This window comes from Peromyscus maniculatus, chromosome 5 (genome assembly GCF_049852395.1).
Source record: "Peromyscus maniculatus bairdii isolate BWxNUB_F1_BW_parent chromosome 5, HU_Pman_BW_mat_3.1, whole genome shotgun sequence".
In the NCBI taxonomy this organism is placed as follows: Eukaryota; Metazoa; Chordata; class Mammalia; order Rodentia; family Cricetidae; genus Peromyscus; species Peromyscus maniculatus.
This window is the reverse complement of record NC_134856.1, coordinates 105,570,524-105,585,304: the sequence shown is the minus strand read 5'-3', so window position 1 is coordinate 105,585,304 and position 14,781 is coordinate 105,570,524. Positions and strand designations below refer to the sequence as shown.

Genomic DNA, 14,781 nt, shown 5'->3' with positions numbered 1-14,781 from the left:
AGTAGGCTGACACAGAAGGATTGAATTTAATATTTTTCTCTTAAGGCTAGCCCAGGCTACATAGTGCATTCTAATTATACCTGCAGTATAGAATGAGACCCTGTCTCAAACCAAAAACAATGATAAGTAAATCAAGTAACGAATCGACAATTTTCAGTGTCTCTTTTTAGAATCCAGTCAGGAGGGATGAGAAGTCAAAGGAGTTAATGGGAACATGATGGAACCTGGGGAGATGATAAAGACTTGGGTTTAAGCTCCTGCACCCACATAAAAGTCCAAGTGTGGCTGCAATGCCCTCAAAGTACTGTTGATGGGGAGGCAGAGGCAGGCTGGTCCCTGGGGCTTGCTGACCAACCAGGATAGGCAATCAGTAAGCTCCAGATTCAGCCACAGACCCTGATAAGGGTAGAGAGCACTTAAGGAAGCTCTCCAGTTCAGTCTACCTCTACCTCTGCATACATATGCGTACATATACATGAGGAACCCCCCACACACACACACAATTACATGTGCCACCCATACACACACACATACTGTATATACAAACAGACAAAACACGGCAAATATTCTGGTTTCTAGTACAGACCAGGTTCCCCAGTTTAAGTGCTGTGCTGTCTTTATCCAAAGCCCTGTTTGAGGATAGAGTTAGAATGAAGGAAATTGAGGACTTGATCTCAGAAAAGCTTGGGGTTCATGGGATTTGAGCCTTGTGGTGAGACCTGCTGGTGGCCAGTTGGTGCCTACAGCATCCATCCATCCATCCATCCACCCAGAGTCTGCACTCAGCAGCCCTGCGGTCCCCCGCTCGGTACCACTGCAGTTAGTTTGACTGTTTCATGTTTGTTCTTTTACTTGTGTGTGTGTGGTGTGTGTGTGTGTGTGTGTGTGTGTGTGTGTGTGTGTGTGTGTCTGTATGTGTGTGTGTGTGTCTGTATGTGTGTGTGTGTGTCTGTGTATATGTGTGTGTGTGTGTGTGTGTGTGTATGTGTGTGTGTGTGTGTGTGTGTGTATGTGTGTGGACAACTTGAGAGTCAGTTCTCTCCTTCTACCATATTGGCTCTGGAGATGGAGCTCCAGTCCTCAGGATTGGTGGCAAAAGCTTTTATAAACCCGCTGAGCCATCTCACCACCCAAATTATTTTTTTAAGGAAAAAATTATCATAAGCTTTAATATGTTCTCCATTAGCACTGTGGCCAGCTCTTAGCTGGGCCATGTTTACAGAGCTAATTTCATGATGTCACCAAACTGTAGAGTTTATTCCCAAGACAGGATGGACGTCTTCACCTAACCTCCTTATTCTTGCCTTCCGTGGTAAATGGGTTTTCTAAATTAAGTAGTTTTAAAATATATTCTATAGATGTGCTACTCGGAGAGGGATCTGTGGTTGGTATGTAAAATGAATAGAAAATTCCATTAAAAATACAAAGATGTACTACTCGGTAGGGTTTTCCTCATTCTTCTTTCGCAGTAATTAGAACAGATGCTGGCAAAGCTTCTGTGAAGCTTGGAGTACCATAGTCTCACTGTACAGCAATGTTCTTAGGAATTTTCTCTACTTTCTCTTCCACTGTTGTAGGGCAGAGAGGACGTATCATGTGCCCAGGTCCATCTGAATTAGCACTTGCTTAGATACATGCTTGAGATAATATGATGGTACCTCAGTTGTAATTGAGCACGAGTATAATTCCAGCACTCTGGACATGGGGGCAGGTGGATCTAGAAGTTCAAGGCTAGCCTCAGCTATGTAGAAAGTTTAAGGCCAGCCTGAGCTACAATGAGAACCCATTTCAGAACAGCAAAAAAAAAAAAAAAAAAAAAAAGAAAAAAGAAAGAAAGAAAGGAAAAGAATATATATATATGTATATATATACATATATATATTATTGAAATCAGTACCAGATAATTTCATTTTTTTGCTAATATCAAGAAAAATATTTCATTCTATTCATTTGCAAAGAGAGTACTCAAGTGTGAAATTTCACTTTGGGCTCATTTACCAGATTAAAGAGAATAAAAAGTAAAATGATTCCTGTTCCATGGAGAAAGTGTAATATAGTAGGAAGGTAATGGCTTAATTTTCTTTCATTAAAAAATATCTGTCGATCTGATAAAATAAGGAAATGAACCATTTCAATTTCAGGATAGCACTCCGCTGATATAATGGCAGTCTCTGGCCAGTACTGTTCTCAGAACGCGCATGTCTGAGCATCACAGTGCCAGCTCCTGCTGGATGGGACACAAGGCCATGGGTGTGAGCTGATGAGGGCAGTGAGGAGCCAGATTTAGTGGTGGGGTATCCTCCAGTCCTTCCCTTCCTCCTTTTGCCCCCTGACTTACTGCAGCCCTCTCACGGTTGATGCTTTCCTCTGGCTGAAGAGGAAGGCTCTGTGCTGTCCAGCCATTACCAAAGAAAGAGCTGTATCTGTTTCTCTCAGCTGATTTATGCTACCTCGGACTTCTGAAAATAGAAATACGTTGAAAATGACTTTCTAACTCCAAGTGTGGTAACATTAGGCTAGACATTTGAGGCTATAAATCAATTAGGAACAGAATCGGCTCCCCTTTGAGCATTGACTCAGCAGATAATCTAGTCAGAAGCACTTAGGTTTTCTCATGTAGTTCATTAAACAGGGATTACCTATATCCATTTTCAAAGTGCACGGAAAAGTACAAGGTCAGCCAAGGAGGCCTTAAATCAAAGAGCAAGGATTGGTGTTATGTCCAAAGAGACCATCTCAAAGGACATGTGGGGAGGATTGAATAGATGCTGTGGGACACTGAGTGCCGGAAAGAATAGCGATTGCAAAATCTTATGATACACTGAATCAATTTTTTAAAAAATACAATTGTTCATAGCAGTGCTCAAAAAAAATTATGAAAGGAGTGGCTATAGGGGGACATAAGAGAAGGGGGTTAACTAATAGATACAGGAAGGAGAATGCAGAAAATTCCATCTTTCAGCTCTCATTGTGTTCACTAATTAAGGCAAGAATTGCCAGTAGTTGCTTATAAGTAGGCTCTTCTGTGTGGACTGGGAGCAGCACTTTCCAGAGTAGCTATTAATCACAGAGGAATGGCACTTGACAATGAAGCACCCGGGAAGTCCCCACTCCAATCAAGTGACCGAACAGCATCCTCAACAATGGTGGGCCCTCCTGATGCGGGCTACCTGTTGTGACTGACTCAGCAGGTCCCCGCTCCCGCTGTGTGAAATTCCTGCCCAAACCGTTTTAACCTGCATCTTATTATGAGGAAGTGGACGGAAGAAAAGCTGCGTTGAGGTAGGGGAAAGAGGAGGTGCTGGGTTAGATAGAAGAGGTTCAAGATACATTCTCACACATAATGGACAATTCTCCATTAGGTTCTGGATCTAAAGAGGAGGGGGTTTATAAGTCTGAAAGAGAATTGAGGGAGGCCGAGTGTACTGGCATATGCCAGCACGTAGATTGTAGAGACAGGAAGAACAGTCCAGCATCATCCTCAGCTACAGGGAAGTTTGAGGCCAGCCTGGGCTACTTGTGACCCTGTCTCAAAGAAAAGACTTAAAGAATCCTAACTGAGGAAATTTGAACATAGACTATAGCATGTGGATTGTATAGTATGTGATGACTATTAATTTTCTTTGGGTCACCAATCGTGTGGTTATAGAGGAGTATATCATGTCTGGGATGATCATATAGAGGTGCATAAGGAAGAAATATAAAAATCCTAACCTTTAAATGTGTCCACCATGGCAAGATGACTCAGCAGCTAAAGGTGATTATTGCCAAGCCTGACAACCTGAGTTCAGTCACCAGGACCCACATGGCAGAAGGAGAGAGCTGGCTTCTGCAGGCTGACTTTCCACCTCCACACATGTGCTTTGGCACACACACACACACACACACACACACACACACACACACACACACTACACACACACACACACACACCCCACACACACACCACACACACACACCACACACAGCACACACACACACCACACACACACACACCACACACACCACACACACACCACACACACACACCACACACACCACACACACACACCACACACACACACACACCACACACCACACACCACACACCACACACACACACACACACCACACACCACACACACCACACACACCACACACACCACACACACACACACACCACACACACCACACACACACACACCACACATACCACACACCACACACACCACACACACACCACACACACACCACACACCACACACACCACACACACACACACACACACACACACACACACACACACACACACACACACACGCTTACATAAATAAATGTAATAAATGGTTCCAACAAGGTCTGTAGGTGTAAATCTGCAGGGACAGGGGGTCAAATGAAGGACGTAAAGTGATTGGGTGTGACAGAAATGCCGCCTGGTGAGCACAAGGGAGGAACACTTTTATTTATTTCCCCTCTCCTCATAAAATTGAAAGTGTTTAAATAGTTGAAAGAGTAGATGTACACATTTGAAGAGTTTCACGTCCAAAGAAGTGGATGCCGGTTTATGACCCCTGAGTGAGAGTCCACGGGAAAGATTTTATCATACGGATGTGAGTCAAGGATGGAGAGACGGGAGTCGGGTGAGTGTGTCTGATTTGAAGGACTGTTTGGATTTCCTGTTGTGTCTCCCTCAGTGCTGGACACTGAAGTCTGAGTCTTGCACATGCGAGGTGAGTGCTCAGCTGAGCCGTGGCCAGTCCTGAGAGGATCGGCCGTGGAGTAGACGAGTCCTCACCGTCCTTCCTTTGTACCCAATGCCCCTTCCATACCGTGGTTCTAATTACAGCTGTGTAACATGTGGAACCGACACTGATTCAGTTTGCTCATTCCCTTACCAGCTTCCTCCCGGCTTATCTTTCCTACCTAAAGATGTTCATTTAGTCCTCCAATAGACGTCTCGGAAGTGAGGTGGGAAGGAGGTGCCCCACAGGAAGCTTTTGAGCTCGTCTCTAGGCATTCTCTTATTTCAGCCAAATTTATGCCATCTTTCCAGATCTGTTTTTAGCACAATGGTTAAGATGTTTCAAAAAGCACCCTACTATATATTTAAACATTCCAGATGGGTGTGGTGGTGTATGACTTTTTCCCAGTACTCTGGAAGCAGAGCCTAGCAGATCTTTGTGAGTTTGAGGCCAACCTGTGTGTACATATTGAGTTCTAGGACAGTCAAGGCTTCACAGACCCTATCTGAAAACAACAACAAAATCCCTGTTTTTTGTAATAAAAGATGCTATACTAAATGTTCTGGCCATTAACTTTTAAAAAGTGTTTACCTCCAACTAGACACCTCCTGTTTGTGCTCTACGCTCATTTACAAAGGTACATCTACTTGACCAGCACCTACTTGTAGTTGGGATATGTGGGCCTGAGGCAGCCCCTCTGCTGGGAGGGGGGTCCCATTGCCCAAGCTGCTGCCCTTGGAGTTTGACCCTCGATCGTCTCCTACTGTTCTGGGAGTTTTCCCCTCATCCTACCTGGTCTGGGACAGTTCTTGAAGTCAGATTTGCTGGCTTACTAGGAAGTACTAAATGTCTGACAAAAGATTTATATCTTTTTGTTAAGTGGGATAAACACCAGTGCCATTGGAACTCATATTGATTTTTTTAAATCCATCTCTCTTGAGAAGTTTTCATTAAAGTAAATGAAAAATGTGCCTGTGATACTGGACCTCGGTATTTATTTGGATCTTGAGTTCAAAAGAATGTTGTCTCCTGAATGCTGGAAGGCAGCTTTTCTGGAAAAGACATGAGTTAACAATAGTGTTAAACAAAAATACTTACTCATGTAAAACAACCCTGAGTTATTTAAGAAATTTATAACTTTCTTCCTGACTATTATAGTACATTATTTTCTTATCCCAAATTCTTTTGATCTGCTAGGTCATTTCATCATGAACACCTAACAGGAGGTGGCCTTGGAGGTAGTGTGTGGGGTGTTCCGTTGAGCTCTTATAGGAATAAGCCCAGACTGTCAGTAGTTACCCTGTATCTAGAGTGATTCCTTTCCATGGGTCGGAGTGATTGTGAACAAACATCTTAAGGTGTTTGTCTCGGTTAGGGCTTCTGTTGCTGTGATAAAATATCATGACCAAAAGCAACTTGGAGAGGAAAGTTTATTTCCGATTACAGATCTCAGGTCCCACTCCATCGCTAACTGAGGGAAGTTGGGGCAGGAAGTCAAGCAGAAGCCAAGGAAGGATGCCGCTTATACTGGTTTGTTCTTCATGACTTGCTCAGCCTCCTGGCTAATCCACCCCAGAGCACCCGCCCCATGGTGGTATCACCTACTGAGCCCTTCCATATCAATCATTAACTAAGAAAGTGCCCCACAAGTTTGCCTGTGGAGCCTTATGGAGGCACGGGTTTTCTCAGTTGTGGTTCCCTCTTCTCAGATAACTCTAGTTTGGGGAGGGGGCAAAACCGGACAGTTACTAAAATAATTTGCTCAGTGCCAGTATTCCCAGCTACTCGTGAGCTAGCTTTTGGCATGCCAACATCTTTGGTCTAACTAGAACATGAACTCAGCATGGGAGTGTATTTCATTCACTGCCATTCTGTCCCTTCTCCAAGAGGAAGCAGCACACAGTAGGTATTCTGTAACCTTTGCAGAACCTTGATTGATCTGAAGCATTACAAATAGCATAATGGCCCCCTTTGCCACTACCAGCCATCTTTCTCACCTCCCTCTTCCCATAGGCACCATCGGGGTCAGACAGGACACATTGTTTTCCATGTTTAAGTGTGCATCTGTTCACCAGCAGCTAGCTGATAGTGCAGTCTGGTGGTTTTAGAATGTATGTAGCAGGCATGCCAACGTGTATCTTCCTGAAACTGTTTGCTGAACAGTGTTTTGAGATTTCTTCATGTCGTTCTATATCAGTGGTTCTCAACCCGTGGGTTACGACCCTTTTGGGGAGTGCATATCAGATATTACATTTCATAATAGTAGCAAAATTACCGTTATGAAGTAGCAAGGAAGTAATTTTGTTGTTGGGAGGTCACCACAACACGGGGAACTGTGTTAAAGGGTCGCAGCATTAGGAAGGCTGAGAGCCACCTCTCTATATTTTTTTCCTTTTAGCTGCTGTTCCATCATTTACTTTTGTATCTATCAACTGCTATTTCCTGCCTGTTTCTTTTGCTCATTCTCTAACAGGGGCTTTTAGATTCATTCTAGGTATTTTTTCTGTGAAAAATCTGCTTTACACATAATCTCTCCCAACCCTACTCTTCCCTTTGAGAAGAGAGAAGAAAGGGGGAAAAGATTATATTCACTCCCAGTCTGGACCCGTCACGGAAGCTCAGTGAGGTCACTGATGGTGCCACACAGCATGCTGGGTGCTGTAGTAAACACTTCATAGTCTACATCTTATTTAATTCCCACAATAATCTATTTGAAACTGGAAAACCAGCCCGACGTTGCAAAAAACATTGGCCCAGACTCCATAACTGAGCAAATGGGAGATCCAAGCTTTGAGCCCATCTCTGGGGTGCCTGGGTATGGGGAGCTGCTTTCCACTGACAACTCCTTCCTGTCTTTTAGTGAGGAGGTGGTGACATCAAGACAGCCTAAGTGAGTTTCAAGAACTTACAGGCATGAGAGTGAAGAGTCTTCACCTTGTCTAAATGTTGAGTTTTTGGTTGCCATGGTTTCCCTCTTCATGGAACTGTCGCTTTAGGAAATGAGCCAACCGAGAGGCTCTTCAATGTTACTAGTAGTGATCATTGAGGTGTAATGTGGACAGAGGACTTTGTCCTGATAAGGTAATCTTTCAGGAAGAGAAGGGAAGTCTTAAGATGATCTATAAGACTGATTCCTCATACTTGGAGCCATAGTCACACTTGTGGATGCTCCAGGGACATGTGAGTTAACACAGGCATGACAATTGAAGATTTGGAAATACAGTTTTACTCTTTTTCCTGTCATTTAGCAAAGATGTTTTTGAGCTCACTTGATAGGTCATAAAATGAACCATGTCTGCAGGAAAATGCCTAGTAAGTATGAAATTAGAGTTCTGAGAGTGAGATTTCACCCCACACATTGCCAGCTAAAGCCTGTCTGTGAGTACGGATGATGGCAGGGATGGTATTGGGAAGTGGTTTGTCCTTGCATCCCCCCATCTTCTGCAGTGACCCACACTGTTTGCACACACAGCCTGAGGAGCTTTATATTGTCATTTCATTTTATGTGGGGAAAAAGTGACACATGAAATACAAAACTAAGCCGGGCAGCGGTGGCCCACGCCTTTAATCCCAACACTCAGGAGGCAGAGGCAGGCGGATCTTTGTGAGTTCAAGGCCAGCCTGGTCTACAGAGTGAGATCCAGGAAAGGTGCAAAGCTACACAGAGAAACCCTGTCTCAGAAAAACAAAAGAAAAGAAAAGAAAAAAGAAATACAGAACTAAGAAAAATACAGCCTCAGATAGATGGAGTAGGGAGCCTTCTGCAAAAGATGTCTTCTGGAAGGTTAAGAAGGATTCTCGGTCACCTCATGCTATTTTCACACACACTGATGACTCAAGTGGGCCTTTTAAAATATATTATCCTTACTTTAAAAGTGGGAAGATGTATTGACAACTGTACATGGTGACCAATGTATTTAAAGTTTTAATGTAAAATGTCAATTTCTACCAGGAAATATTGAGTTGTACTTGGACTGGTCAGTGGCATCAGATTCTGTGTAAGAAGTTCTGTAAGTGAGAGAACTGCAAATGCTTATCTCCTGAGATGCAGTGAAAGTGGCCTTTCAGGGGACATCTGTGCTTACACAAAGATTCCCAGTCCCCACACTGTCGCAGGCTAAGACGAGACCTGTGTGGGGGTTCTAGTATCTGTCCAGTGTCCTGCCCACTGAGTTCCCTGGCAGCTGATGATGTCACCATGGATTTGGAGACATTCTTAGAATAAGAGTTAATATCTATATGTATGAACGTTGCGATTTCTCAAGCTGTAGCTGCGCTGCTGCTTATTCAGAGCTTGGCTGGATGCTTTACGCCGTGAACTTGGCACTACTCCCCCCTGTTCCTTTGCTGCGATGGCTTTTTGTGTATTTTAGCTTTTTCTGCTTTGTTTATGTGCGGCCTCTCTCCCTCCCCTTTTCCTGTAATGCTGTTGCTTTGTCTCTCTTCCATTCATATTTTTTTTTCCTTTCCTTTTGCTGCATGGAGACTCTCTGCTGTACAAGTGTAAGTATCCCCCAGTGGCGCTGCAGCCCCTGACCATGCTGGTTTGCATTCTCATGCTCCATTTGTTGCTGCACTGCCTGGCTGGTCTCCCGGGAGATGCTGTCATCCCCTCGGCAGATCCTGAATGAAACAGGCACTAATTTAGAGACAGGATTGGGGTTGACCAGATGGCTCAGTCTTAAATAAACCAGGGGATGTATTGAAAATCTCTCCAGCTGGGTGACTGGGAGTGAGAGAGCTTTGGTGAAGAGGGTGCCGCATTTGAGGGAGGGAGGAAGTTCTTAAGACACAAGGAGCAAATGCCCAAGTATTTCTCATTCTTGTCATATTGCTTGTTGCAGGCCCAGGATTGTAGAAAATTGGCATTATAATTTGTTTCTCAGATTAGACGTCCCTAATCTGCTTCTCAGCTGGTACTGGTTTTGTGTGTGTTTGGGGGGGGGGTTATTTTTTCCTTTTTGCCCTGGAGAAGGAAGAAAAAAATAATTTTGGTGCTTGAGCTTAGAATGAGAGCATTATATAATACTCTTTGTGAAAACTTAGCAAAAATAAAAAATGCTTTAATAAGGAAACTGCTTTATCCTATCTTCATGGTGATTTCAAGCAATTTAAGTCTCATTTATAAAAACTGTTATGCTTAGAGATCACCTGTTAGAAGTGGGTGTGAGAGAGGGAAACTGTTGTGAACCAAGATCTATCATTACTTTGTAAACTGTGTTGACGGTGAACAAATTTTTGTTGAGTTACATGCAGAATAGTTTTCCACATTATAAAAATTGGATCCAGTGAGAAAGATTTCCAAGTAATGTAGATATCCACCCTGCTTTGGTCTCTTCACAAACAGCCATGATATGCTGTTCACGCTTATAGCACAGTGCAAATTTATTGGCACTTTATGGTGTCAAGATAAGAAAGTCTATATTTAGGGTTCCCTTCTAAAATTGCATTTTAAAATGAAGATTTAACATATTTTCCCCTTCTTACTCATAAAATGCATTTTTAAAAGTTAGTTCTGTCTGAGCTGAAAGCTAGCCTGCTCCTTCTGCTTCAGCTGCCCTTGCCCTTCATCTCTGAGAAGCTTGGGGTTTCCTTGCCTCAGAAAGGTGCTTAGCTTTGACAAGTGTGCAGGGACAGTGGAAGGGGACTAAGGCACAGTCGGAAGGAATTAACCCTTTCATTTGGGCACAGAAGAAGAGCACGGACAGTTCTAAAGATGGGCCACTGCCCTCCTCCTCCCAGGTTACAGTTTATCAGCCTAACCACTGGGGAGAGGAAGAACAGTGCGAACAAGTGGATTTCTAGAGAAGCTGGACTATTTGCTGCTAAATAAGCCCTTGTACAAAAAAAATCTGTCCATCTTTACATGTCCTCACTTTAGGAGCGAGGGGCTGAAGTCATAAGCAAGGCAAGTGAGCCTGAGCAAGTCTGTACTTTCCCCAGCACTGAGAAGGAAAGCATTACAAAGCAAAGGCCCCGCTCGTGAGAGGTGGAGTCCACTTTTCTTTTTCCTCCTGTGTTATATGTAAGCCCTATGAGAGAGAGGGGTGGAAGCCATTGGCATTGGAGGGTCTTTCGTTGCCTTGGGACGGGGTCTGTGTGTAGCCCGCTGGCTTCAAACTCGCAGCAGTTCCCTGCTTCAGCCTCTTCCATGGTGGGACTACAGGCTGGAAGTAGATCACATTCTTGATGTAGAAACCAGCTGAGCTACAGTTTCTCACTTTAGCCAAAGACCATCGGCCCTTTGTAAGGATGGCAAAACTTGGGAACTAACAGAAATGGTAAGATCAAGAAAGACTTTTATGGGAAACATAATTAGCAGTTCTCTGCTCTTAGGTCATTCAAAATGCAAGAATGCAGTGGAATGTACTTAGAAGACATTTTCCCCCTGATATTTGGAACTTAATACCAGGCTTTGAAACATTAGAAAACACAGTTATAATAAGAAAACTAATTCCATTCTGATCCCCGTCAGCCAGTGAAATGCCAGTGACTTTCATGTGTTTATGTGTCTCCAAAATTAGGTTAAACTACATGACTTATTGACAGATCATTCACCAAGTCTGCGAAGGACTTTCTTTCTCTAGATATTCTCTATTCTTTATCTGTACATGAAATTATACATTCGTCCTTTTTCAAATATTAAAGCTACTATATGTGCGTGTACAAATGTTACCATTTTGACACAGTTCACATGTATTTCTTACCTATCATACTGGGTTTAAGGAGGTGGAATCCTGAGCTAGGCTGGTTTTGTCTGTGAATGCTCTTTGTGAAAAAAAAAAAACTAATCCTGAGGCACAAGGACACAAAACTTCAGGTCCCCTATACAACTATATTTTAAACTTCTTTCCTAGTTATGATTATTGAAATGAGTGATTATCTGATGAAATGTGTAGTGTTTTTGTGTGTATTTCAGACAGGGTCGTGTGTAGTCAAGCAAGGCTCACTTTAAACATGTTAAGTCCAGGTTGGCCTTGAGTTTGCCATCATCGGTGAACACCATAAGTCCTGTTTCTGGCTTCCCTGTTGATCCTTTCACTACCGAGACTGTATGAAAGGTGTATAGAACTCTGCAGAACTAAACACAACATGTGCCTTAGCAGAGGTTCTTCTTATAAATAGATGCCTACTGGATTTTTGCTGAATCTGAGGAGTGAGTTGCTTTCCAGGCCACGTCACTGCTCTTCCCACGCAGCCTGTCTGCCTCCAGCCAGTCACACTGGCCTTTCAGGAAAGCCATCATTTGTGTGGGAATCTCATTGCTCAGCTTTTCTCTCTCTAGTCTCCCAACATTTAATAGCAAATGAGTGGGGTTTGTTGTTGTTGTTGTTTTTATTAAAACCAGGGCAACTGTCAAAACTGAAAGGCTTTTTGCTTTTCCAGGTCGGTGTCAGCCAGTTTATTCTTTTAAAGGACATAGACTTTGAGGAAGCCTCAGCCGACAACCCTTTCATCAACATATACAGCACTCTTTCAACTCTGCTTTCTCTTAATTTGTATGTGGGTCAGTTTTTTGAGCCAGGCTTGGAGATACCTGTCTGAAATCCCAGCATAACAGAGTCTGAGTCAGGAGGATGATGAGTTTGAGGCTAGCCTAGGCTACATAATAAGACCTTGTCTCAACAACAAAGCAAGAACCCTCACCTTTCCCTACTCTCCCCCCCCCCCAATGAAGTTAAAAAATTAGTGTCGTGCTGGTTTAAACACAGCTGCAGTCCACTATCTGTATTGGTAGCAATGGTGTAGTAGGAAGATTACAGGTTTATGTCCTGGCCCAGACCTCTAATAGCTCAGATCTGTTAGTGTTTCTCACCCATCCCATGACTTGGTATTGACCTTCAAGTTTATCTGTGTAGCTGATGCCTGAGGTTCTGCCCAGCCTCACAATCTGTCTATCTTCTGAGGGAGATAGCACTGGGTGGTAGTGGAGGGTCCACACTGGGTGCCAGTGCCAGTGGTGGTAGATGGCCCGTGCCGAATGACAGCTGTGGGTGGCAGTAGGTGAGCCACACTGTGTGACACTTCATGGGTGGTAGATGGCCCATGCTGGGTGACAAGTGTAGGAGGCAGTGGATCATCCATACTGTGATGCAATGTTGTCAGTAAATGGCCTGTGCTGGATGACAAGTGTGGGTGGTGATGGAAGATCCACACTGGATGACAGATGTGATTGGCGATCGATGGTCTGTGATGAATGACAGTTGTGGGTGGTGGTGGATGCTCCATATTTGATGCCAGCACTTGGGAAATGTTCTCAAGTTTGACCTTGCTGTGGGACTTATTTGTCTAGCAGGATCTAAGACATTTACTGAGAAGTACCAGCTGAGAGTTTTGAGTTGTGGCACATGATCCTAAAATTTTAATCACACACTGTGAAACAAAGAGTTGAGCTACCTGAAGCGCTGAAGTGACACACAGAGCCCGCATACAGTATGCCGGCACCGGTGTTGCTGTGACAACCGACAATTACAGTCATGAATAATCTCTTTCGGTGCTTTGTGACTGATTTTTACAGTCTTCGAGTCTGATTCTTTATCTCCATTCTGACATTCTCACGTATGGCTTAGAGTTAAATTATCATTCCCTGTTCTTTTCAGCCCTAGGAATAGATTTTTTAACCGGTTAGAGGTGTAGGATAAAAGAGCAGTTGACTGGATCACTCGGGAAGGTTCTAAACATTTAGAAATCCGTCTCTGCATCTCCTGAATCAACCGAGCTGCTGCTCCGGTGGAACCACTGTGAAGCGGGAACCTAGTTTAACCAGCTGATCCCTGGGGCCTTGGAGTTTGAGACAAGTTTCCATGCTCACCTAAGTACCGCCTCTGTCTGATTGCCAGATGACTCCCAAGTCCAAGAGGAAGAGCATCCATAGCCGAATGCTGCGGCCTGTCTCCAGGGCGTTCGGTGAGTGTGCTACCCATGCCAGCCGCTTCCCTGTAGCTGGAAAGCATCCCAGCAGGGAGCTCGCACTTTCCACAGGGGTCCACTCCATAACTTGAGAAAGATTTGGGTAATTGGTGAGGGGCAGTAGACTTAGAAATCACTTGTAGAGGGCAGGTATGTTTCTCATTCCTATAATCCTGTGAGACTAAGGTAGGAGGACGGATGTGAATTGGAGGTCAGCCTGGGCACACAGTGAGTTCCAGGCTAGCCTGGCTACAGAATGAGATCCTGCCTGAAAAACAGAACAAAGCAAAAAAATGACTTGCATAGATTTCTTAGGGCTTTCTTATTGCTCATGATGGAACTGGGCTTCTCTATTCTTCCTTTCTCTTACCCCTTTCTCCCTCCTCCCCTGCCTTTCTTCCTCTCTTTTCTTCTTCTTCCTGTTCTTATTCTGTTTTTTAGAAGGTCTGAGTGTGTACCCCAGGTTGGCCTGAACTCAGCAATCCTCCTGCCTCAGCTTTCCCAGTGCTGGGACTGGGAAATTTTCTATTATACTCTTTGCATCACCCTTTGCTTTGGGCTCTGTTTTATTTCAGAAATGGAGTTTGATCTTGACAAAGCCCTGGAAGAGGTTCCGATTCACATTGAAGACCCGCCTTTCCCATCAGTCCGGCAGGAGAAGCGAAGCTCAGGGTTCATTTCTGAGCTGCCCTCAGAGGAAGGCAGGAGACTGGAACACTTCACCAAGTTACGGCCCAAGCGGAACAAGAAGCAGCAGCCCACACAGGCAGCGGTGGGTGTCCACAGGCCTCCTCAGGCCCCTCCTTTCCTCCACCTCCTAAAGGTTCCAGAACTGTAAATAGTACCACTAACTGGGGATCGAATAAATGTTCAAATATGTGAGCCTACTGGGGCATTTCTCCTTTAAACCATCATAGAGATGGTGAATCCCCGGAAGTCCTTGGGCCTGCTAGCCTGGCATATGCAGCAGCAGACAGCAAAGAGACTGTCTCAATGAAGGCAGTGACTGACACCTAAGATTGTCCTCCAGCTGCTGCGTGCATGCTAGCACTCACATATATGAACATGCATGTACATACAAAAGAAAAAAGAGGTCCTCGGCTCTCTGGTGTGGCCTTGTGTATCTTTGCTGCTGGCTGATTCCATGTGA

The 14,781-nt window shown here is 44.2% G+C and overlaps 1 protein-coding gene across 23 annotated transcripts in view; it reads left to right on the top strand.

The window, feature by feature from the left end:
* Nucleotides 1-14,781, top strand: part of Carmil1 (capping protein regulator and myosin 1 linker 1) — a 293,644-nt gene that overhangs the window by 253,471 nt on the left and 25,392 nt on the right. For 16 of the 23 annotated variants that reach the window (XM_042278284.2, XM_076573044.1, XM_076573046.1 and 13 more), the window contains 2 exons: nucleotides 13,562-13,628; nucleotides 14,207-14,403. In XM_042278284.2, coding sequence (XP_042134218.2) covers nucleotides 13,562-13,628; nucleotides 14,207-14,403 — 264 coding nt within the window. Of the gene's footprint in view, nucleotides 1-9,206; nucleotides 9,225-13,561; nucleotides 13,629-14,206; nucleotides 14,404-14,781 lie in introns of all 23 variants that reach the window. The other 7 variants (XM_076573057.1, XM_076573048.1, XM_076573045.1 and 4 more) reach the window with 1 other exon arrangement.